This window comes from Muntiacus reevesi, chromosome 1 (genome assembly GCF_963930625.1).
Source record: "Muntiacus reevesi chromosome 1, mMunRee1.1, whole genome shotgun sequence".
In the NCBI taxonomy this organism is placed as follows: Eukaryota; Metazoa; Chordata; class Mammalia; order Artiodactyla; family Cervidae; genus Muntiacus; species Muntiacus reevesi.
Window position 1 is genome coordinate 55,793,192 of NC_089249.1, and position 24,961 is coordinate 55,818,152.

The window sequence follows — 24,961 nt, forward strand, 5'->3', positions numbered from 1 at the left end:
GTTGGCACTGCCCTTTTCAATTTGCCTTTCTGCTGCTGCTGCTGTCACTCTAGTTGTGTCCCTTTCTACTGCAGTCTGGAGTAAATTAGGCCTGAAGTCACAGGACAGACTTCATCCCTGTTGGCAACCTGAGTTGCTTCACTAAGATGTTCACTTCTAGGTTCTTATTTATTCTAGTCATTCATTTAAAAGGCAATAAACAACATTTACAAAAATCAAAGTAAACTTGACAGTAAGGAAACATCAACTAAGAAGCATGAGATCTGAAACATGTTTTAAAAGTTTTTAACTATCTCCATAGAAACTGGTCTAGGGGTTTCTTTGGGGAGACTTGCCATCAATTTACCCAAGGCCAAACAGAGAGAAATCCTGTGACGTGTAGGACTGAACGAATGCTGGTAAGGCCTTCCTCTGCAAAACTGCTGTCACACACACATTTTATTTATATTCAAGCATTTTCCTCCATCATTTCCCCCATAATTACATTATCTTTAAAGCACTGCCTAAACATGGTTTTGTTTTGTTTTGTTTTGTTTTTTAAGCTGTTTTATTGAGAGCGGATGAAAAGAAACACCCTAAAATGTCATCAGGTCTTGGATGCGTTCAGAAAAATAATTCAAGGCTCCTTCGGTGAGAGTGCCGCCTGGTAGGGGCATGTGTACACGTGGTGGGCAAGAAATGAGTTTAGTAGATTTGGTCTTAAAACATCTTCCCACTGCTGTTATTTTTGTTTCCTGATTATCAAAATAAAATATGTTCATTGTCAAAAAAATGTAACATTAAAAGAAAAAGGAAACAACTCGTAGTTGGTGTGATTTTTGGAAGGGAGCCCTGGGAAAGCGACGGGGAGGAACGCACTATCTGTGGCCTGGAATATTGGGCGGCGGGGTATCCCTGCCTAATAAATTCAACAGGGTTGGAAGACTTGCTTCCCAAGGGTCGCGGGCGCAGTGCCATCCCCAAGGCGCTCCCCTTCGGCCACCTGTGTGGCGACTGGTCGCCTTCCCAGAGTAGCTACGCGGCCCCGTCACACCCCCACCCAGTTCCCACCGATCTCCTACGCAAAGACCCAACCCAGGCACCTTCCCCCGTAAGTGTCCACCGACTGAAAATAGATCCCAAGCCCGCCCCTGACCCCCCCACCCGCCTCCAAATCCTCCCCTTTAAAGGGAGCCACCGGGTGACGCCGGGGGAGTTTGCGGAAGCGCCAACCGCGTTGGGGCCCTGGGCGGATCCCGTGATTGACCCGGCCCCGCCCCCCGGCTCCTCTTCCCCCATTGTGTGAGCGGCTCGGGCCCAGGCCCCGCCCCCTGCCACCTCCCTCCGGAGGCCCAACCCCTCCCCTTTTTTTCACCCCCCCCCTTGGCTCATTTCCGGCCGCCGCTGCTACCGCTAGCCTGTAAGGAGGATTCGGCAGAGGGAAGAAACAACAGCCGCCATCTTGTTTGTGTGCTAGGCTTGGGGGGGAGAGAGGGCGAGAGGGAGCGGGCGAGAGTGGGCAAGCGGGACGCCGGGCTGAGTGCGAACTGCGGGAGCTAGAGTGCGGAGGGGAGCTGGGCCGGAGAGAGGCGGCAGGGGGCCGAGACAGTGGCAGGGGGCCCGGGGCGCACGGGCTGAGGCGACCCCCAGCCCCCTCCCGCCCGCACACACCCCCACCGCGGCCCCGGAGCCGGGCCGGCGTCGACGCCTAAGGGGGGACCATTACATAACCCCGCGCCCCGCGGCGCCTTCGCCCGCCGTCGAGGGCGGCCCCGAGCGGAGCCCCGGGGGGCGGGCGCTCCCGGCACCTGGCCGCTGAGGGTGGGGGCCGTAGCGGCGGCCGTATTTATTTATTTTTCGCGGGAGGGGAGGGCGAAGGAAGAGAGAGCGCGGCGCGAGAGGAAGCCGCCTGCGCCGCTCGCCAGAAGCGGGGCCTCCTCGGTGGGCTCGGCGTCGGCGCGGGCAGGCGGCGCTGCTCAGCCCGGCCCCCCTCGGCCCTCTGGGCCGGCGAGCTCCGCGCCCTGCGTCCTCGCCGCGCCTCCGCCGCGCGATGTGAAGCGGTGGCGCCAGCCTGGCTCTCGGCTCGGGCGAGCTCTCTGCGGCCATTAGGGGCCGGTGCGGCGGCGGCGCGGAGCGCGGCGGCAAGAGGAGGAGGAGGAGGGTTCGGAGGGTGGGGGCTCAGGTCCGGGAGGGGGCACCGGGAGGAGGTGAGTGTCTCTTGTCGCCTCCTCCTCTCCCCGCTTTTCGCCCCCGCCTCCTTGTGGCGATGAGAAGGAGGAGGACAGCGCCGAGGAGGAAGAAGCTGATGGCGGCGGCGGAGCTCCGAGAGACCTCGGCTGGGCAGGGGCCGGCCGTGGCGGGTCGGGGACTGCGCCTCTAGAGTCGCGAGTTCTTGGGGATTCGCCGCAGCGGACGCGCTCGGCGCATTTGTGTGCCTGTGCCCTCCTCCGGGCCTGAGCCCAGGCCCGGCCCCTCGCACTTGCCCCTACCTTTTCTATCGAGTCCACATCCCTCTTCAGCCACCGCGATCCGGCGGAGAGAAAAAGGAACTTCCCCCCACCCCCTTCGGGGGCCGGCGGAGCCCCCTAAGCCCACCCCCAGGATCCGGGCGGGGACCCCGGGCTGAAGAAGAGATTTCCCGAGGATTCTCCTTTTCCTCGCCTGTATCTCCGAAAGAATTAAAAATGGCCGAGAATGTCGTGGAACCGGGGCCGCCTTCAGCCAAGCGGCCTAAACTCTCATCTCCGGCCCTCTCGGCGTCCGCCAGCGATGGCACAGGTTAGTCTCGGGAGCCTTGGCTTTCCACCTCCTCCTCAATCTTTTCTGCTCGCTGCACCTTTATTCGTCCATATTTTCTTCTTCTCTCTTCCTAGTTTTCTGCCACTTGATTGATTTTAAAGGTGTTTGAATGAGCTGATCGAAGGCGTCCAGTAGCCCAACCATTTTCTTTGCTTCCTAAACATTCGTTGCCACACTATGTCATATCGATGTGTGTTCTGGAATTAGGGCTCTTGAGTGGTGCTGTAGAAATGGCCTTTATTGTCGTTATCATGCAGTTTAATTTTGGAAATGCTAGTGCGTTTGAGTGTAAGAGCTTTTTTTTTTTTTTTTTGCACTTTTAGTTGTAATTTGTGGTTAAGTGAGGAATTGTGAATTCTTTCTTCCTGATCGTTACTTGTCCTGTTTCCTCCACTTTCTACTACTCTTCAAGAATTCCTTTTTGCATAAGATTTTCTGTTGAGGATTAAGGTGTGAAAATTCTTGGTTTTCCTTGTTTGTGTGTGTGTGAGATCCAGGATTTCAGGCTTGATGTGAAGTTAAACGTCAAACCTGAAATTTGGTATGAATTATTTTACTAACCATTCCTAGCTCCCTCCGCCCCCTTATTTGCTTTAAAAATCAATATGGAGCGCAGTTCATTTTCTCTCTCTCATTTCTTTGGTGCCAGACCAAAATGTCTGAAATTCTGGGGTTTTAGGTTTGGAGAGAGCAGAGGCATTTTCTTTGCAGTTTGTAGTTACTTTCTCTTTGGGAAGAGTTGGGGGGTTAACTGATTCTATGGAGTTATGTACTTGGAAATCAAGACTAGAAATTAAGAGAGTCCCAGTTAAGAACTGCCCACATAAACTGATCATACAAGAATTTAAAATGTGTGTTAAGTTTTGTATTTGTGGGTTTTGTCTTTTTACACTTTAAACAATGTATGGGGATTCAGATTGCAGTTTAAAAAACTTCAAATTTTTTACTTCACTCAGTTGTGGACCAGCCTTTTGTCAAGAGAAATTCAAGGAGACTTGTATCATTCCCTTCTTACCGTGAGTTTGGTGCTATCCTGATGGGCACCAACCTTCTCTTTTGCTGTCATAGTTGTTTGAGGTGCCAGGATAATGAAGACGAAGAATGGCTGGCCATCTGACAGTCTACAAGATGTTCCCCTTTACTACGGAGCATCTCTTTAACACCCTGAGAAAACAGGCTCAACGTCATCCCTCCATCTGCCAGTGATAGTGCATAATGGAGTTAAATGTACCCTTTGAGTTTGTAGAGAACTTGTAAAGCATGGTTTTAAGTAGGTTTCCTTTCAGTGGGTGAAAATGTAAGGATATGGCAAAATGGTTTGGATTCTTTGCTTTTATAAGATGTATCATGAGTTTAAGATAACCTGCAAAGATTGAGGATTTTTGCACAGTTCCTCTGCTTCAGGCTTGTAACATTGACAGTGCATGAACTTTGATCTGTCCTCATTCCTTGAAGTTTCTGTAGTCTTCCGGGATATTGTTTTTTTTAAGGGATTTTTTTTTAAACCTGTTTTTTTCCTCAGAATTCATACACGTATCGAGTATCGTATTCCTTTGCGCTTGTTAAAATGTCGTTCGGGAGGACTTTAAGATTACCTTTAGACTCATTGTCCACCTGTAGATTTTTGTGTTTCTTTAGTTTTTGTGTACTGTGGTAGTTTTTGCTCTTTAGTTTTTGTGTAATATGGTAATAGATTTGAGTTAGCCAGGGACTGGGGATATTGTAAAGAAAACTTTTTACCTGTACTATTTTGCCAATTCCTCATTTAATCAGTTTAGCCTTGGAAGTAATGCAAAGCCTGAAAGGGAGACTGTGCTCTGTTGTTCAGATACTTCTGTTCAGGTTGATCTGTGTACTTGGTAACTTTAACTTATTTTGATAGTGTTTCACCTGATTTAAACACAAACTGATTTGCTACTTGAAATACCAGTGAATAATTGTAAGAGTACTAAATGTATCAAGTAGGTTTTTATATAAAAAAAAAATCCTCAACATTGAGATTTAACTCAGTCTTAGTATTAAAAGTTTATCTTAGTTACTTTTCTCTAAATTTTGTAGTGAAGATTGATTTTTGTACCCCCACCCCGCTTAAGATTCTATCTAATCCAGGAATTGTTTGGTTGTCTAATTTTTAATGCTAACCAGTCTGGATTTTTTGATTGGGGCTGGAGGAAGGAGAATGAGCATAAAGAATATACTGTCGTCCTGTGAACTTCACATTGGGCACCATTGTATTTCGATCAATTGATTGTTTTTGCATCCAACACGGTGTAGTTTTAGGTTTGCAGGCAACTTTAATAGAAACACTTCACTCTTTAAAACTTTACATTTTAAACTTGCAAGTTCTGCATTTTTATAGTTGCCACCCTAGGTAGTTTTTAAAAGTGAATGTAATAATTCCTCAGTACTTACTGATTGATTTTATCTAGAACTGTTGTTCAAAATGATCCCCAAATTCTAGACTCCAGAAACTTTTTTTAAATGATTGAGGCTTGCAGTTTTAGTAGTGTATGTGTACCTGCCAGGAGTGTTTGCGTGTGCCAGTTTTATAGGGAAGAAAGTTGGAACCCAATTGGGTTGACGTGCTAAAGCATTATAAAACAAATTAGTGCTTGAATCTCCAAATTTGAACTTCTAAGGTTATCCACTGATGCAGAATGAAAATGACTTATTTAATTCTCAGAGATTCTTCTAAAAAATTTTCCAGGTTGATTATAGTAGCTTGAATTAAGTTCAAGTTTTAGATGTCAAATGAGGAGAAAGAGAATTACAGCTTTTGCATCTTTATGTTCCTGTCTCAATATTCACACACGATCCATTGAAATTTTTATGTAACTTGGTATGGTTGGATCAGAACTATTTGAGAAATCGAATGACTTTCTGTCCTACCACATCTGCCACCACCCTGCATCATAAAAGTATTTGTCAAAAAATTTGTTTTGGTAAAATTATTGACCAGAATAGTTAATATGTAAGTCCTGAAAATATTTCTTGAACCTGTTTCTGGTAATGCCTTGAGTGACAGGAATGATGGGGATGATACGTTGCCTTCATTGCTCACTGGACATGTTCTAGCACTGCTTTGTGTACACTTGATGCTGTATGGACAGAATCTGGAAAGAGGCATAACAGCATGATCTGGTATGTTTAGTAGGATTAAAGCTCCTTCTCGTCTTGATACATTAAGTTTTGTCTATTTTTTTAGTGGCTCTACAGTGTACTCTGTGTCAGAATTGGCTTGGATTTTCTGCCTGTTTTCATTTTGAAAGCTAAGGACAGCTATAGTTGCATTGAGCACTAGATTATGATACGCAAAGGATTTTTTGTGTGTGTGGCAAGGATTTTTTAAGTGTTTCTTTCTCAGGATAACATTGTCTCTTAGTGGTTTATCATCAAAGAAAATATTTTTGATTGGAGACTATTTCCTTTTTAGCTTTTACACCTGTGATACTATGTTTTAATTTTATTTTGGGGGCATGAAGGTTTGCTTGAGAGTTCTGCTTCTGCAGTTTTTGAGTTTTGGCTGCTCAGTCCAGCAAAGTATTGCTAACCTTGTGTTAAGTTAAATTGCAAAACATTTTAAGTGCCTTAAACTCTGGCAATTGCTTATTCTTAAGACTTTGTAAGTTCATTTATAGGGCTCCCAGAAAGTTGTCTGTGGTTGATAGTGAGATAAGGTGACGTTTGTTAAGTTGTAAATCTTGTGTGTGTTACAGTAAGGGTTCCCTTTTTCAGCTAGAGTTCATATTCTTTTGCGGAGGTAAGAAATGCATTGCCATGTCCAGCGATTGGATGAAGGGGTGGGAGGAAAGGGTTTCTGCCTTGGTTGCCTTTTGGCATTGTTTTCTGTTTTACTTTGCTTTTGAACCTTCTCCTTAGTCTGTTCTGTAAAACGGAGGGGAATTAAAACAAAAAGTTGAATATTAGTGCATAGTGGGTTTGTAAGAATAGTAAGCGGTAAATAGAAAAGAAAAGAGTAGGAAGAATGTTGCAGATACAAGTGGGAGTGTAAAGAGCTTCTTCCTGGTGTATTTACAAAAACAATTCAAGAGTTATTCTGCCAGTTCTTACACCCAACAATTAATGGAAAAATAAGACATCTTGTTTGGTGTGATTTAAATTTTAAGGTTTCCTCCTTTGAGAATTTCTGAAGTTTATTTATTTATTTATTTTTTAACTATGGCAGGCATTAAGAGAAATTAATGGGCAAGGTGAAACTTTATTATGCCACGTGTAAAATATTTAAAACATTGGCTATTGCAGATTTTTTTTTTTTCATTAGATGGATAGTAGTTTTCCTTCTGAAATTTTAATGGGAAAATTTTTTATTACTGCTCAGTTCTCAGAAAAGATTTAAGAGAATAAATATTGAGGTTTTAAGGCCTATTCTGAACAATTTGGATATCATTTGTTTTTTACATGTAGATCTTTTAAAATAAATTCCACAAAAGGCAGGTAGGAGTAATTTAGTTGAGAGTGTAAAATTTAAACTACTGGGGAAAAAAGTAAAATTTAAACCACTGGGAAAGTGAGTGGTTGAGAGAATGCGTTTTAGAGTCCAACTAGTGGAGTTCAAATCCCAGACATGCCTTTATGAACTGTGAACTTTAGGCCAGTTACTTACTTAATCTGTCTGTCTCAGCTTCCTCACCTCTAGTACCCAGTGTGTAGGATTGTGGTGAGGAATAAATGAGCGTTCTCTTTATTAAATGCTTAGAATAGAGACTTCCCTGGTGGGCCACTGGCTAAGACTCCGTGGTCCCAATGCGGGCAGCCTGGGTTTGATCCCTGGCTGGGGAACTAGATCCTACATGCTGCAACTCAGACCAGGCACAGCCAAATAGCTGAATGAAATAAATAAATATTAAAAATGCTTAGGATGGTGCTTGCTGTAATATAGTATGAGCTCATTAAGTGTTAGGTGTTTTTAACCTTACTGCTAAATATACCACCAAAAAGCAGTGCTAGGTATATTTTTTAATGGATATACAGATAGGTTGGCTGAAGATAAAACCAAATGCATGAAGTTGAGAGAGTAGTCTTAAAAGTGAGACTTACGGTGGTTAGCCAATACATCATCTACTCAAATGTGAAGTTTTTTGAGAATATAAGAATATGACAGCAGAAATTATGAGTGTGTGTATATATACTGTCACATATTGAAGGCAATTAAGAAAGCAGATTGTTCTTACTGGAAATGCTCAAGGTAAGAGTGTCTTTTTCCAAAGAATCGTGTGGTTGAGCATTATTTTTTATTTATCTGGGTCTTAAAACTTTCTTAAAGGAGGAGGAAGGAAAGTAGAAGGAGCAGGGTACAGCTTTTCAGTATTTTTGGCCATACCCAATAAGCAATACATTTTATGTGGAGAACCAGAGACCCTGTCTCAGCAAGTGAACAAACAGTACTTATCCTGCTTACCCTTACTTCTTGTGATCTACTCTGATATTTTCTGTTTTTTATTTTTTTTAAAAAGTGGTGGTTGTGATCCACTACATTGATTTCATGACCCACTATGGCTTGTGGCTCATGACTAGTATTTGAAAAATACTAGTTTAAAAGAGTTGACAGGCTGCCAGTTAGTTGTCCTCTGTTGGACCAACATTTTCTGTGTGCTGGGCATTTATCCTCAGAATGAGGAATATTGTGGTAATCCAGAACATCATGGACCCCTCGGTTTGCAGATAAGGGAAGGAGAACAACGTTTGAGTTCAATGGGGCCAGTATTGTATTTGGGAAGTACAGTGTACAGTGGGAGAAACGGGGTTACCTAACCTGTAGCTACTGTTGCTCTGGTGGCTGTCTTTGAAGAAACTGGAATCTGATCTTGGGATTTGAAGGATAGACAGGATTGCTAAGAGTGAGCTCAGGTTGAGGAGAAGAGTCTGGTCTGTCAGGTAATCTATGCATTTCATCTAGTTGGGGGAGAGCAAGAAATAGAACTGCATAGGTTAGCAAGGGGCCAGTCATACAGGACTTATCTGGCGTTACTACTTACTGGAGTTTAGACTTTCCATTTTAGCTTTTTTAAATGGATAGACAGAATTGTACCTTAGAGTCTAAGGCTTAGATGATTGACAAATGAGGAATGGTTTGGAAAGGAAAAGGAGAAAATAGGGAGACCAAGGAGAGAACTGTTTCAGAATTCCAGCTGTGATGAGAGTGGCCTGGATTAGTAGATGAAAAGAAGTGAGGTTTGAGGGGGCATGGGTGATCAGCAGAGCTTGGTGATTAATTAGATGTCAGGATATTGCCAGAGAGGGAAATTCCCAGATTTCAAGTTTGGGCAGCAGGATTGATGAGGATGTCATTTACTGAGACAGCAAGCATAGGAAGAGATGTGTGTGGATATGGATGGGGGAGGGGTTTTGATGAGTTAAGTTTTGCACATTTTGAAGTTGTGCAATTCTCCTGAATTGAGTAGTCATTATTTTCATTTGAAGAACCTTTCATTTCAGCTAACAAACATTGACTGCCTACCAAGTTATAAGTGTTCGCACATAAAGGCAAAGCAAGATGCAGTCTGGTCTCGAAGCCTTTAGTATCTGGTGGAATTGGTATACATATCTACACAGTTTTCCCGTAAGTTATATTCTGATACAAGTTGTTAAAATGGGTTAGATGAAGGCAAAGGATAGGGATTACTTCTTTCTTGACATGTACACACTGCTATATTTATTGTTTTTGGCCACACTGGGTCTCTGTTGCTGCAGGCAGGCTTTCTCATTGCAGGGAGCGGGAGCTTCTCTTGTTGGGAAACACAGGCTCTAGGTGCACGGGCTCAGGAGTTGCTACTTGCTGGCTCTAGGTTGAGTGGGCTTCAGTAGTTGGGGCTCACAGGCTCAGTAATTGCAGCATGGGGGCTTAGTTGCTCCAAGGCATGAGGAATATTCTAGACCAGGGATCGAACTTGTGTCCCCTGCATTGGCAGGTGGATTCTTACCCACTGTGCCACCAGGTAAATCCAGGGATTATTTATGACAAAATGGATTTGAAGTATTAGGGGAAAACTTCATAGAGGAAATGTATATTTGAATAAGGGTAGGAGAGCATGACCTACCTTTTCTTAGAAGTAGGGAAAGTTGGGAATTTCCTGGCGGTCCAGTGGTTAGGACTCCTGCGCACTTTCACTGCCGGGGGCCTGGGTTCAGTCTCTCAGCAGGGAACTAAGATGTTGCAAACTGCATGGGGCAGTAAAAAAAAAAAAAACAAAACCAAAAGAAGTAGGCGAAGTTGGAATGGTATTTCAGGTGGAACAAACATAAGTAGTTTATATGTGACAGGAACACAGACTATGTGGTGGAATGTTTTCGTAGGAGACAGATGGAAAAGGATGTTAGGGTCCTATTTTGAAAAAGACAAATATGAATAGTGACATGGTCAGGGAAAGAGTAGTTCTAGTGACCTTGCACAGAATCGGTAGCAGCGACTGAACCTAATGGCTGAAAGACCTAGGATTTGTCATTTATCTCTTGGACATGCACATACCTTTTGTCTTTGAGGGTTTTGGTAAGTTGTAATTACCAAAGTGAATTATTTATTTTCTTAAGATCCAAATTTTGTTACCACTTGTTTGTCATACATGTAGAAAATATAGCTGATTAAAAAAACAGTCAAGCTCCTCTTTTTCTTTACAGATGTACAATTTCTAGGGGGCTTTTTTTTTTTTTTTTTAAAGAAAAGGGTATGAAATCTTCTCTAGGAGCCCCTTAGGCATTCCCTTGGAACAAACTCCAATTAGGCAAACAAATCCAGCCCTCAGAGCAAAGCTTCTCACAAGACTTACTATGCTCAAAATCAAGAAGTGATCAGTGGTAGTTGAGTTAGCATGCTGTTGAGGCTTAATATAAACATGTAATTGAGTTGATTGGGAAAGTGGGTATTTACTGAAATGAAAATAATAGTGTCCTCATCTTTTTAATTTCACACCGAGAAATATCATAAATGTGTTAGTGTTAAGAATAAAACTTCAGATCAGTCACTTCCCAAAATATAGGTACACCTTTTGATGTCATGGTTGCAAGACTGTTAAGAATGCATATTTTGAAAATTAATATGTGCTTTTGCCTGTTGGCTTTTGATTTTCAGCACCAGCCAACATGCATAGCTGTGTGATCCTGTAAAACTTAATATTGATTGTCGTCTTTTATCAAACTTGTATAACTTACAGATGTTTCCTGAAGTATTAGAAGTCTTACCTGTCTTTCCAGTGTGGATATTTCTTTTCTTTTTTTTTTTTTTTTTTTTTTTAATATAGTTTTTGGCTGTGCTGGGTCTTTGTTGCTGTAAAGGCTTTTCTCTAGCTGCACTGTGCAGGCTTCTCGTTGCAGTGACTTCTTGTTGCAGAGTCGGGCTCGAGGGTGCACGCACACGGGCTTCCGTACTTGCGGTGCTCGGTCTCCAGAGCACAGGCTCAGTAGTCGCAGTGTGTGGGCTTAGTTGTGGGATCTTCCCAGATCAGGGATTGAACCCATGTCTCCTGTGTTGGCAGGCAGGTTCTTTACCACTGAGCCACCACAGAACCCCCACTGTGGATATTTCATTACATTTTTTAGTGTTCCTTTAAATTCAGTATTGTAGTTTTGAGTGTCTGTGATCTTTTCCTTGACAGGTGGGTTTTTATGGTTAGATTAATTCTGCTTCATCTACAGAGTATTAAAATACTTCTGAATTACAGTACTGAATAGAAGTTATTTATCATGAAGTTTACAGAATTGCCTCGATTTTAAAGGCCAACATTGTGCTTTTTTAAGCACCCAAAACAGCTGAGTTAATTTAAGAATAGAAGTGCCCCAAACCATTAAGGAGAGATCTTTGTGAGATTGATAGTTTCATATCTAGCCAAACTGTTTTCAGAATTATTAAAGTTCTGTAGATTTGACTTTCATCTCCAATCCTTATTTTTTTAAAACCTCAGATCTCTGCCCACCTCGTCACTCACCTGGCTCCCCTTCAGTTTGCTGTGGCTCAGTTCCTCTCCACTGTTAACTTGTCCCATTCCTACGCGTCCTCTGGCCCCACCACGGGGATGAAAGAAAGGTTTTGAGATCTGGATTGTACATTCATTTAAAGACGCTTTTAATATCACCAGGGAAGTCCTTTAATATCACAGAGAAAGCTAGCTTAAAGGAGTGGATGGATAGATTTCTGTCCTTAAGCAGATACTTGCGAATTAACTAGTTTTAGAATACTTTGTACAGGTATTTCGCTAAATGTACACAGCTTAAGAAAACTGAGTTTTTATTTGAATTCAGCTTACCTTACGTACAAAAAATAAGCCTGTTTATTCAGCAAGTAAAGTTTGAACTTTCTAAATGGGAAAAAAAAATTAGTGCAAGAAATTAGATTTTGAGCCAAAATTATTTCAGCTTTGCATCCTAGTTTGTAGCTTTAAACTTTTCTTTATACTCAGACAATCCAGTGTTTGGGATTATATTGTTAGTAACCCTAATTTTGAAAGTTATACTTCAGTTATATATTTCACGGTAGTGAATGTTTGCCCAATTTCTCAGCTAACTATTTATTGTACAAGAGATGATACAGCTAAATCTGCTGTGAGGACCACAGGAATATAGAAGACACCAAGGGTGATCTACAGAATCAGAATGTAAGAATGAAAGAGTGTTTTGACTCAACACTAGTTTCCTACATGTTCAGTCCAAATTTGATTTTGTTTAAATTGTCAAATTTTTCTTATCCACGGTCCATTGGATAAACTTAATGTATTATGCTAAACTTTGCAAACCAGATTTAAATCTGTCCTGTTAGCCACATTTTGTGTCACCATGTTTGGACTGAATGTATACTCAGGTGAAGAAACATTATTTTTGATCACATCTCCTGGCATTTGGGATCTTTATTTCCCCAACCCGGGGTTGAAACGAACCCGCTGCAGTGGAAGTGTGGAGTCTTAACTATGGACCTCCAGGGAAGTCCCGAAGAAGCATTTTACTCAAAGTCCTTTTGTATTTGAGCATCTGAGAACTGTATATGGAAACTTCTCAATAAACTGTTTGATAGAAGTAGCTTGCTGTTGATGTTGATCAGTTGATACTTTGGAAAGTAAGCCCGAAATGCCTTACTGGATAGTGTGAGTTCGTCATTTCAAGTTGTTCGTGGTATTGTTCTACAGTGTTTGTCATGGGATACTTTAAAGGTAACGGGATAAATTTCAGATTTGTACATTTCTAATCAAAGAGAAAGGGGAGTCAGTAAATTAAATATGTTAGAAGCTCACCTTAGTATCTAGAAAAAGTTCTATCATTTACTGTCTTAACCTCCTATTTCTCAGTCCACTGCAGTCTGGCTTATGCGCTTCACTGCTCTTAACTTAGACCGCCAACTATCTCCTTTTATCTATCTTCAGTGAATTCTCTCTCAAGCATGGAACGCCATGAACATTGCCTTCTTGGAACCTGGTTTCCAGGACAGTATTCCTAGTAGATGGGCTGGAGGAGGGTGTTGAATTTAGCATCCTTTGTTGGTAATATCGTTGTCAGTTAAATACGGGCATGTCCAGGTTATCCAGGACAGTAACTTCAGAGTCATTCTTCTCTTTTTCTCTCCATAACCGCCTAACTATAGTTAGAGAGTTCTTCTGATAGACCTCTTTGATGCCCCTTTTGCAGCAGCCTCCTCACCAGTCTGCCTTACTGTAGACTTGTCTGTCGATTTATTCTTCATCTTTGAGTGGGCTAGAGCATGCAGATTTGTTTATATTTTTTATATATCCTGAAAAGTGAAAGTCGCTCAGTCGTGTCTGACTCTGCGACCCCATGGACTATTAAGTCCATGGGATTCTCCAGGCCAGAATACTGGAGTGGGTAGCCATTCCCTTCTCCAGGGGATCTTCCCCACCCAGGGATCGAACCAGGATCTTCCACATTGCAGGCAGATTCTTTAACAGCCAAGCCATCGGGGAAGCCCAAGAATACTGGAGTTGGTAGCATATCCCTTCTGCCCAACCCAGGAATTGAACCGATGTCTCCTGCATTGCAGGTGGATTCTTTACCAGCTGAGCTACCAGGGAAGCTCTTTGTTCATGTCATAATTTGCTTAAAATTCTTCAGTTGGGAAATTTTTCTCTTTACAGTAAAAATCCCAAGGTATTAACATTAAGGACCCTCTAGGTTGCTGCTTTTATTTGTTGAATACGTAAATGTTATCCAGCTGATCTGAACTAATCCCTGTGAAGGACAAGTTGAGATGGGGGCCTGAGAAGGTGATTATTTGAACCTTTGTATTTTTCCTTTCCTTGAAGGAAAAGGAAGAAGCTGAGGAGCTTAGTAAGAGTCATGAATTGAGGCTGGTCAGTATTGAAACGCACTGTTCAGTATTTGTTTAAATCCTGACATTTAAATTTTAATTATTTTTCCCTTTCATCTTCATACATACTACTTTTTGTTTGGGATTTGCTTTTCCACTAGTTTTAGACCATTGGGTTTATTTCTGTTTATGAAAAACTAGTTAAAGATATAATCTCTCATTTTTAGTCATCTTTTTCCTATATGTTGCTCATGAACTTGCAACCTGGTTTTTTTCTGGGAAGCCCCTTGCAGAAGGACCTAATAGGGAAAGATTGGAAGTTTGGTTGCTTAAATAAAACCCTCATGTTAAATTTATTGAGCTTTAGTACTCTTAACCCTTTGGGGTTTCCCTGATGGCTCAGCAGGTAAAGAGTCTGCCTGCAATGCGGGAGAGACAGATTTGATCCTTGGGTTGGGAGGATCCCTTGGAGAAGGAAATGGCAACCCACTCCCATGTTCTTACCTGAAGAATCCCATGGACAGAGTAGCCTGGCTGGCTGCAGTACAAAGGGTCACGAAGAGTCAGATGTGACTGAGCACACCTCTTAACTCACCAGTATAGAACTCATAACAGTTTGGGTAATTTTTTTAGTCTGTAAATATTTAAGTTTTGTTTAAAAATGTTCAGAAAAGTTATAGTTCTCATAATGTTCACTGCTACTCTAAAACAACTGCTAAAAATGAATTCTGTTTGCTTACTTACATAGAACATTCAGCTGGAATCCAGGGACTCTATTAAGAGTCCCTATTCAGCAACAAAATAGTACTGTCTGAGGGAAGCCAGTGAGGTATCACTAACTGCACCTATAAAATGAGAGAATCAGTAATTTCTAATCTTGGGCCCTCCTTGGGAGGGGCAGTGTTCTCTGAGAGCCCTGAGGAAAATGCGTCTTCCCTCTCCCAGTTCCTCCCCACCCAGTATGTCCCCTCTGTGCTCAGTCGCTTCAGTCTGACTCTGTGCGACCCCATGGACTGCAGCCCACCAGGCTCCTCTGTCCATGGGCTTCTCCAGGCCAGAATACTGGAGTGGGTTGCCATGCCCTCCTCCAGGGGATCTTCCTGACCCAGGGATTGAACCCGTGTCTCTTAAGTCTCCTGCATTGGCAGGTGGGTTCTTTACCAGTAGCGCCACCTGGGAAGCCCAATATGGTTCTGCTTTTATATTTTGTCTGTTTCCAAGTAAACACTGCTAGGTGATCCTGAAGGATCCTTTGCTCAGTCCCACCTGGTATATAACTTTTAAAAGAGGGTTAATGAATTTACACATTTTTTATAGACACATAAGTACTTTGGAATTTTACTTTTTTAATATGTAAGCACCATCTCATGAGTTCTTTAAAAAAAACTCCATTCATTCATGGGAGTAGAATAACTAGCCTTTTGACAGAAGAGGTAACATGAGCTCAATTGGTAAATTAAGTCAGCTTGTAAGAATTAGGTTTAAACCCCAGGTATTTGGACCCCTTGAACTGTGCTGTTAGATAGGTACCAGTGATGGCTGATGGCACTTGGGAATTCTAAATGTGCAGAACTCTGAGGCACAATCAGACCAGCTCAGGACAGTCAGTGGTAATCAAATGAAATAGTAATATCTGTTTAGTTGTGGGTCAAAGTAGATACGACCCTTTTGAGTCATGTTTGCCGTGCCAGCTTTTCTCTGATTGCGTTGAGCGGGGCTACTCTAGTTGCAGTGCACAGGCTTCTCACTGCAGTGGCGTCTCTTGTTGTGGAGCATGGGCTGTATGTGTGCGGGCTTCTGTAGTTGTGGTGTAGGGGCTTAGTTACCCTGTAGCATGTGGGATCTTCCTGGATTCAGGGATCAAACCTGTGTCTCCTGGGTTGGCAGGTGGATTCTTTACCACTGAGCCACCAGGGAAGCCCGTGACACTCTAACACAGTCCTCCAAATTTAATTAATACAGTCATTGAAAATAACAAGTTTTAAGGAAAGGTTAGGAGAATTTTTATAAATTTGTGAATTACCCAATCAGATATAAATATAGTGTACAATTGCAGAATTGCTGGAAACGTTTATTATCATATTCATTTATTGAGTATATGTGAGGTGCTATGGGAAATGTAAATGTTAAATGAGACCCTTATTTTTCAAAACTTAAAATTTGGTAAAAAAGATGCAGACAAATATTTAGCTATAACAAAAGGTAGAAGATAGGAAGTACATAGTTGAGATTGTAACAGTGAACCATCTTAGAGAATAGGAGTACTTGAATAAGACTGAGTTGAAACCTGAGTGGATCTTTTGTAGTGATCACTGAATTAGATCTATTGAAAATACAGGATTGCCATTAAAAGAACAACCCTATAACCGTTATCAAGGTCTACCAATGTTAACTTTCCTGTCTGCTTCACAGTGGAACCTAATTTTGTAATGAGATGTTGAATATTTTGCAACAGTAACCAAGTGCAGCAGATTTGACTGTAGTACAGGTTAAATTAAACCCTCAAGACAAGGGCCTAGAGTAAGGCTTCTGTATTACTGAAGCCTAGTTGATTTCTCCTCAGTGAACTCTCATATGTGGCTTTTAACTACTTCTGAGGTTCTTGGAGGATTAATGAGAATAATGTATTTATTGAGGAACTGCAAACAATATGACATATTGGAAATGCCTTATAAAAATTTGTTTTTTTATTATAAGGGAAGTCCCCTGTTAGAATCTATAGGTCAATACTGGGGAAGAATTGATGTCTTTATATAATATTGAGGATTTGTATCCATATTTTTTGTGATGTTATTCTGTTTATTTAGGTGGTCTTTAGTTTCATAGTTAACATATATCTTCTACTACTATTGTCAGATCCCCCCCATTTCTTAAATTATTTCTAATCATTTTTTACTGATATGCAGAAATGCAATTTAATTTGCTAACCTCTTACTATTTCCACTTCTTTGCTTTGGAGTTTCACTGTTGACAGGTGTATTGTTTGCATACAGTAGGTTATGTTTCTTCCTTGTCAGTCTTGACTCATGAATATTTCTCGTATTATTGCTTTGACTAGAGACTCCAGTTCAGCACTGAATAGAAGTGGTGGTTTTGGATATCTTTGTCTTGTTCTCATGCTAAAGAGGCTATTTTTAATGTCGGTGCATTATCCATAATTGCTGTCAGTTTTTAGGTTTTGGAAGAGCCTGTTTTATCAATTTAAGGAAGTTCTTATCAGTTGTATGTGTGTGTGTCCTTTATTTTATATCGGAGTGTTATTGATTTACACAGGCTTCTCTGGTGACTCAGTGGTAAAGAGTCACCTGCTAACGCATGAGATGTGGGTTCAATCCCTGGATGGGGAAGATAGACTAGAAAAGGAAATGGCAACCCACTCCAGTATTCTTGCCTGGAAAATTCCCACAGAGGAGCCTGGCAGGCTACAGTTCATGGGGTCGCAAAAATAGTCAGACACAACTGTAGACGAGAGCATAGTTGATTTATACTGTTGCGTTAGTTTCAGGCGTACAGCAAATGATTCAGTTATACGTATATCTGTTCTTTTTCTCATCAGGTTTTGATTGCTGTGGTTTTGTTTTTAAAATTGTGATTGGGTATTGACTTTTATCCAGTGCTTTTATTACAGTCATTGAACCTAATGTTTTATTTCTTCTCTGTTACTCTAGTGAATATGCAAACCTCTTTTTCCTGGATTCCTGAGATGATCCCAACTTGATGATGATATTACACCTTTAAGACATTGATAAATTTGGTTTGCTTTTTTTTTAAGGATAATTGCTCCTGTGTTCATGACCTTCTTTTCTTGTACTGGCCATGTGTACCTTTTAGAGTATTTCTGTTTTCTAGAAGTATTTGTGTGAGATTGAATTGTCTTTTCCTTGAAAGTTCAATAGGACATGCCTGCAAAATACTTATAGTTGGTCTTTATGGAAAAATTAAGCAATGGTTCTTTGATAGTAATAGGAATATTCAGGCTTTCTATGTTTCCTTTTAAACTTTTTAAATGGAAGAATTCAATTTAATAGGAAAAAGAATTCCCATGTGTCTGTTACTTCAGGTTACTAACAATTTTGTCCCCTCCCCACCTCTATTTTTTCTGCTGGAGTTTTAAAAAGTACACCCCAGACTTCTTGTTTCACTAGAAATGCTTAAGTATGTATCTCCTAGGATTTATTTTAATAACTGTTCTGTTGTCATACCCAACACAATTAATGATTTTCTCAATATTATCCATTAATCAGTATTTGTATTATCTTGATTCTCAAAATGTATTTCCGCAGTTGGGTTGAATCAGGTATTCAAACGATGTATTGTTGAATCTCTTGATAATTTCTACCATTGACTTGTTGGAGATGCAGGGATACATATAATTTCTTTTTGATTGAGGTTTATTGAGTGCTTAACAGGAATTTATTAATTTTGTCTCCATTTTTTTTGGTATAAAATTGATTCGTAATGCCACTTTCTCTTATTGTCTTTTCCCCTTAACTTTCCCAGAAGTTTCTCTTTTATTACTCTCTTCAAAGAACCAACTTCTGGCTTTGTTAATAACCTCCCATTTTTGTTGTTGTTGTTGTTGCATTGCTTTTGTATTTGATCATCTTTTTCTTACTATTTTTCTTACTATTTTTTTCAAATATCTTGGATATTTGTTGATCTCTAGCTTTAAAGTTTTGAAATGTATTCTTATTGTTACTCAGTTTCTTGTGATTTGTCCTTTAATTTGTCGCTTATGTATGTGTGTATTTTTTACTTATGTTTTTGGCCTTGTCACAAGGCTTGTGGGGCCTTATTTCCCCAACCAGGGATTGCACCCAGGCAGTGAAAACCTGGAGTCCTAACCACTGGACTGCCAGGGAATTCCCCATGTGTATATTTAAAATTTCTAAATAGGTAGAGATTATTTTTTCCTAAACACTAAAAATATGCTGACGGTGGAATGTTTCCTTGTGTACTCCAGGGGGACAGTAGAATGCAAAGCTGCTTACAAGTTTGTATGATTCCAGTGTTGTGAATTATGTAAATAGAAGGAAATGAAGGAAATATATAATTGTATTAAGCAGTTGTCTTGAGTAGTGATGTCAGGTAAATTTTATTTGAAACCTTATTTATATTCCAAAACTATTCATGAGATAGTTTATTTTTATGATGGAGGGCCACATGATTTTTCAGAAGAAAATAATTCTGTACTCTAAATCACGTCCTGAGATCCTGAGGTACAGTTCAGTTCAACTAAAATATCACCCTTTAAGGAGTTGGTATGTAAGTAACACATGTCATTCCCAGAGCTACAGTCTGGGTGAGGGTGAGGTGGGGTTAGGGGTGGTGGTGGGGAAAAGATGGAAGGAGAGGAGGAAGAGAAAGAGACACACATGTAATTTCAGTGCCATGACAGAGTGAAAAAGAACAGGAAGTTCACATAGAGGAAGAATTGTACTTACGAACCTGAGGGTAAGTAGACCAAGAAGATCATTATTAAAGTGGTATCTTGTCTTTGGATGAATTATCTTTAATAGGATTATCAGTTATAGGTTCAACTATATTTACTTTTTAAATACCCAGTAGGATCTTTTTTGTTTAAAATTATTTTTGGCTGCACTGGTTTTTCTTACCTGTGTGCAGTCTTTCTCTAGTTGTGGTGCTGGAGCTTCTCATTGCAGTGGCCTCTCATTGCTGAGCACAGGTTCTAGGACACCTGGGATCACTAATTGTGACATTTGGGCTCAGTAGTTGCAGTTCATAGGTTTAGATGCCCCCATGCCCAATCAGGGATGGAACCCGTGTCCCCTGCACTGGCAGGCAGATTCTTAATCACTGGACCACCAAGTAAGTTCAGCAGTTCCCTTTTAATGTTAAAAATACTTGGAGAATTAAAACACAAAACACCTCAGTCCTTTATTTACATAACACTGCAATCATATATACTTTTGAGCAGCTTTCATTCTACTGTCCCCCTGGAGTATACAAGGAAACATTCCACCATCAGCATACTGTCACCAACCAAGGACAGTTTTGCACTTCCAAAGCACATTTGGTGATATCTGGAGACATTTTTGATTGTCACAAATGGGTTAGAGGTACTACCAGCATTAACAGGAGAGACCATTTGTCACAAATGGGTTAGAGGTACTACTAGCATAAACAGGAGAGACCAGGGATTTGCTGAGTACAGTGCATGGGACAATTTTTCCTTCCTTACAAGCAGAATTATCGAGCCTAGAATGTTTAGTGGTGCCGAGGACAAGGGGCCCTATAATTTTCGCATCTTCTTTTTGGCACAGGGGTAGGGCAGAGATGGAGTGGTAATGGTTTGTAGGTTGGTGAAGGAACTAGACGCATGGTTTCATACCTTACTGAGCTAGATTTTGGTTAGGGAAAACTAATCTGTGGCTTGAAGTCAGGTGAACACAACTTCATTCAGCTTTGTGGTAGGCGCTATGTGATAGCAGTTAGAGGTAAGCAGCCCCTGTCTTCCTGGAGCTTACACTGAGTGGTCTACAAAGAGCAGATCTTTTTCTTTTTTTATCAGATGTCTTTTTTATAATTATTTTATTTTTAATCTTTTGTTTCATTCTGAATTAGTTTGTGTATAGATTCTGGATTTAGTCTGTGTATAGATTAGTTATTTTAACCCCTTTTAAGAAATTCTGGAATAGTAAACAATTTTAATTGTATATCTTTTTCATGACTGTCAATACAAACTTCCAGCGACTCGTAATGCGTATCACACTAGGATGTATTCCTCTTTGGTTTTATTTTAGGTACAGTTTATAAATGTTTAAACTTGTTAAAACAAATAAATAAACTTGTTGGCATGATAGTACTCTTATGTATTTTATATGTACACACAAACATGTAAAATAAAACTTTAGTATAACATGAAAACCTAATACAAATAGTATTCCATGGAGTGAGGTTTAGAAATTATATTTAATGCTTATCAAGAACAAGTATAGAGAAATTTGTGATTTTGACTGTCATATTTTAACCTTTATCTTTCCTCTTTGTTTCTAGATTTCGGCTCTCTATTTGACTTGGAGCACGACTTACCAGATGAATTAATCAACTCTACAGAATTGGGACTAACCAATGGTGGTGATATTAGTCAGCTTCAGACAAGTCTTGGCATAGTACAAGATGCAGCCTCTAAACATAAACAACTGTCAGAATTGCTACGGTCTGGTAGTTCCCCTAACCTCAATATGGGGGTTGGTGGCCCAGGCCAAGGCATGGCCAGCCAAGCCCAACAGAACAGTCCTGGATTAGGTTTGATAAATAGCATGGTCAAAAGCCCAATGGCCCAGGCAGGCTTGACTTCTCCCAACATGGGGATGGGCACTAGTGGACCAAATCAGGGTCCCACACCGTCTGCAACAGGTATGATGAGCAGTCCCGTCAATCAGCCTGCCATGGGAATGAACACAGGGATGAATGCTGGCATGAATCCTGGAATGTTGACTGCCGGCAATGGACAGGGGATGATGCCTAATCAAGTCATGAACGGTTCAATTGGAGCAGGCCGGGGGCGACCTAATATGCAGTACCCAAACCCAGGCATGGGAAATGCTGGCAACTTAATGACTGAGCCACTGCAGCAAGGCTCTCCCCAAATGGGAGGACAGACAGGACTGAGAGGCCCCCAGCCTCTTAAGGTGAGTGCGGTTTCGGTTTGTGTGCTTTGTCAGTATATCTTGAGTGTTCCAGGGGTGGAGGAGAAGGACCTGGGGTTATTCATTTATTTACTGTTCATGTTTAATCTTCTTATATTACGTAGCATTTCACACATATACGCCAGGGATCTATTGTCGCAAATTTTAAACTATCTTCAGATAGACTTCATTTGTTCCCATTGCTTGGAATGTCCCTGGTTTTTAAGAGATGTGTTATTTTTTTCCCTTATTGGTTGATGGATATTAAGATGCATTGTTGTTTAGTCACTTAAGTCATGTCTAACTCTTGCCACCCATGAACTCCAACCTGCCAGGCTCCTCTGTGCATGGGATTTTCTAGGCAAGAATATGGGAGTGGGTTGCTATTTCCTTCTCCAGGGGATCTTTCCGACCCAGGGATTTAACCCACGTCTTGCATTGGCAGGCAGATTCTTTACTACTGAGCCTCCTGGGAAACCCTAAGATGCACTAGTTTGCCATAAAACCCCAACCAACATTCTAGGTGTTCTAATTAACCTGATTTTGGCTGTTATTTGAAAGGCTTTTCTTTTTTAAAAAGCCTACTTTCTTACCCTTATTAAGTAGAGAATGTTAAATACATTTTTAAGTACATTTAAATATGTACTCTGTATAATTAAAATTTTATCAGCATATATTTGATGTTTGTTCCTTCATATTTTTCCTACACATTTTATTCCTTTTTCTTGAAATGGCATCACACTGTAGTTGCCAGTCTCTGACATGTAATTATTCCTAAGTTCTTGTTGATTGAAAGAGAGGGCTTCACTTGTAAGGTGACATTAGAGGTGAGAGAGATTTTCACATGGAGTTAGGAGCAAGCGTGCTCTACTAAGAGGAATAATTTGAGCAGCTGCAGGACTTGTGTATTCCTGAGAATCATGATGGTGAGAGTTCTAGAATGAAAGTAAAACATGGATGAAGTGAGAGTGGGAACCCTGAGGTCACGTAGATAAATGAAAGCCCTTAAATATATATATGTGGGTGTGTGTGTGTGTGTGTGTGTGTTTGTTTTATAGCTACAGGGTAAAAGATATAGACATCTTAACTTAGGAAAGGATTCTGTTTGGTGTCAACTACCTACTCTAGGTTATCCCTTTCTGGCACTTTTATGTTGCTGTGTTGATGTGGTTTACTTAAAATATTTGGAATGAGAACCAGAAACAAGAGGTAGAATATTTATTAAGTACCTCTTCTAGATTCTAGGGATATGCCTATTAAGAGTCCCTGCCCTCCTGATGTTTATGTGGGGTCAGGGATGACAAACATTACACCTTCACTGATTGAGCAAATATTTACTGAGTTGTAGCTTTGATGCTGAAGCTAGAGCAGTGAATAAACTCACTTCATGGAACTTACTTTCTAGGGTACACATAAGATGTAAATTAATAGTATTCTAGATAGTGCCGTGAAAAAAAATAAGAAAAGGCTCATTAGAGTGCCTAGGTTGAGAGTGGGTCACTGTTCTATTTATAATCTAAATCACAAATTTCTACATCAGCATTGTTTCAGTTGGGATATATAGCAGTGAATTAATCAGACAAAAAATCTTTGTCTCTGTGGAGCTTATATTTTCATGGAGAGGGGGAATTCAAATATAAAGACTTTATTACTAAAATATTTGTTTTAAGTGAGTATCACCTATATGAGTACTGAACCCATAAAGTTTAAGTAAAAGTATTAAATATAAGGCAGAGAGAAAAAGACAAGTCTTTATCCCAAGTCTTGATGGATTTTAAAGGAGGCTCTTACTCCCAGATTTGCAGTCTTGATAGGTGTGGTTTTAGGTGTGCTGTATCAATTTGAAAAGCAGTCCCTGTGGGGAGGTGAGGTCCCTGAATTAAATCAATAGTGTGAGAGTCATAGGAGTGAGTATGGAAAATGCTTAGGATTAGGAGTCTTTTTCAGTTCTGAAAGATCCCTAGCCTTCCTTGTTTATCATTGTACATACCACCTTGCCACCGCCTCCGCCACCCCCCACCAGTTGACACAGTGCCTGAGGGATGACTGGATATAGATGTATTTATCAAACCCAATAGGTAGACCAGGTCAGGATGTAGTTTAATTTTGTTTTTATTATTTGGGGATTCATGGAGTCACATTTTCACATTTACTGCTGGTGTGCATTACTGTTGATAAATGCAAGTCTTATTAAGGGATTTTTGTCTCTTAAATATTCCTGAACTGTTCACATTGTTGTATACTGCTTTTCTGTTTATCAGTGTTTGTTACCACCCTGGGTTTTATGTGTTCCTGTGTTCTCCCTAAGTTTCTGTTTTTAATGCATCCGACACTAAGAAACAACCTGTAGAGTCAGATTTATTTTTTAAAGAAAGATAAAATACTCCCCTGCAGTTCCTCTGGTTTTAGTTGCCTAGAACTGTCTGTGGCTTCCTGGTCCTCTGCCTTTTCAGTTGAGGTGGAGATCTATATCGCTGTGGTCCAGGTAGGTGGTAGGTAGTTGGACATCTGGATCACATTAGCTGTAGAGAAGGGAACAAGATGAGATAACTGACTACAGTGTAGCAGAAATTAAGTACAGTATATGAGAGTGGGGGGTTGAGTAGATAGAAACAGTAGGGGTGAGGGGGTGGTTGTGTTTATTTTCTAACACAGGCAGCAAAACTCTGAGGGAGATGGCACACACAAAGCCTGAGGGTCTTTGTGGGTCACAGTGGCCAGAAGTGTTAGGAATGAATTACTGCCATCTGACTGGCAGTCAGTGCAATCTGTATATTTGAGACCAGGATCTGCTAGAGTGAACTTGGAGTTTCTAGGTTATGCGTTGTGATTGAGGGAACAAGCAACATCAGGAATTGTTGAAGCTTGGTGTAGGCAATCAAGGTGATGTCTGTGTGAACAAATGTGTGAAGGACCAAACTCGACTAGAATGTACTTGATTTAAGACATTATGCATCTTAACAAGAGACATGAAGGCATATTACAAATTCCAGTGTTTTACTTATGTAAATTGTGGACTCTTAAATGGCTTTCGTTTTACATCTACCCTGGATTTCCATGCTAATAAGAAACACAAGTGAAATCCAACTCCCCCAAGTGTAGGCGAGCACACTGTTGGAACTATGTTAGTGTAAATATTAGTACTTTATCTTTTTTTTTTTTTTTTTTTTTTTAAATATTAGTACTTTAAAAGCAATATGTAGCAGCAGTGCTTCCAGCCCCATTTGAAACTACCAGAAGAAACTGGAACTTTTCATGTAATCTTGTT

At 40.7% G+C, this 24,961-nt stretch overlaps 1 protein-coding gene across 1 annotated transcript in view; it reads left to right on the plus strand.

The window, feature by feature from the left end:
• Positions 1-1,433: 1,433 nt before the first annotated feature.
• Positions 1,434-24,961, plus strand: part of EP300 (E1A binding protein p300) — a 65,112-nt gene continuing 41,584 nt past the window's right edge. The window contains exons 1-2 of the mRNA XM_065944571.1: positions 1,434-2,757; positions 21,059-21,696. Of these exons, the coding sequence (XP_065800643.1) occupies positions 2,664-2,757; positions 21,059-21,696 (732 nt within the window). The 5' untranslated portion in view covers positions 1,434-2,663. The remainder of the gene's footprint in view (positions 2,758-21,058; positions 21,697-24,961) is intronic.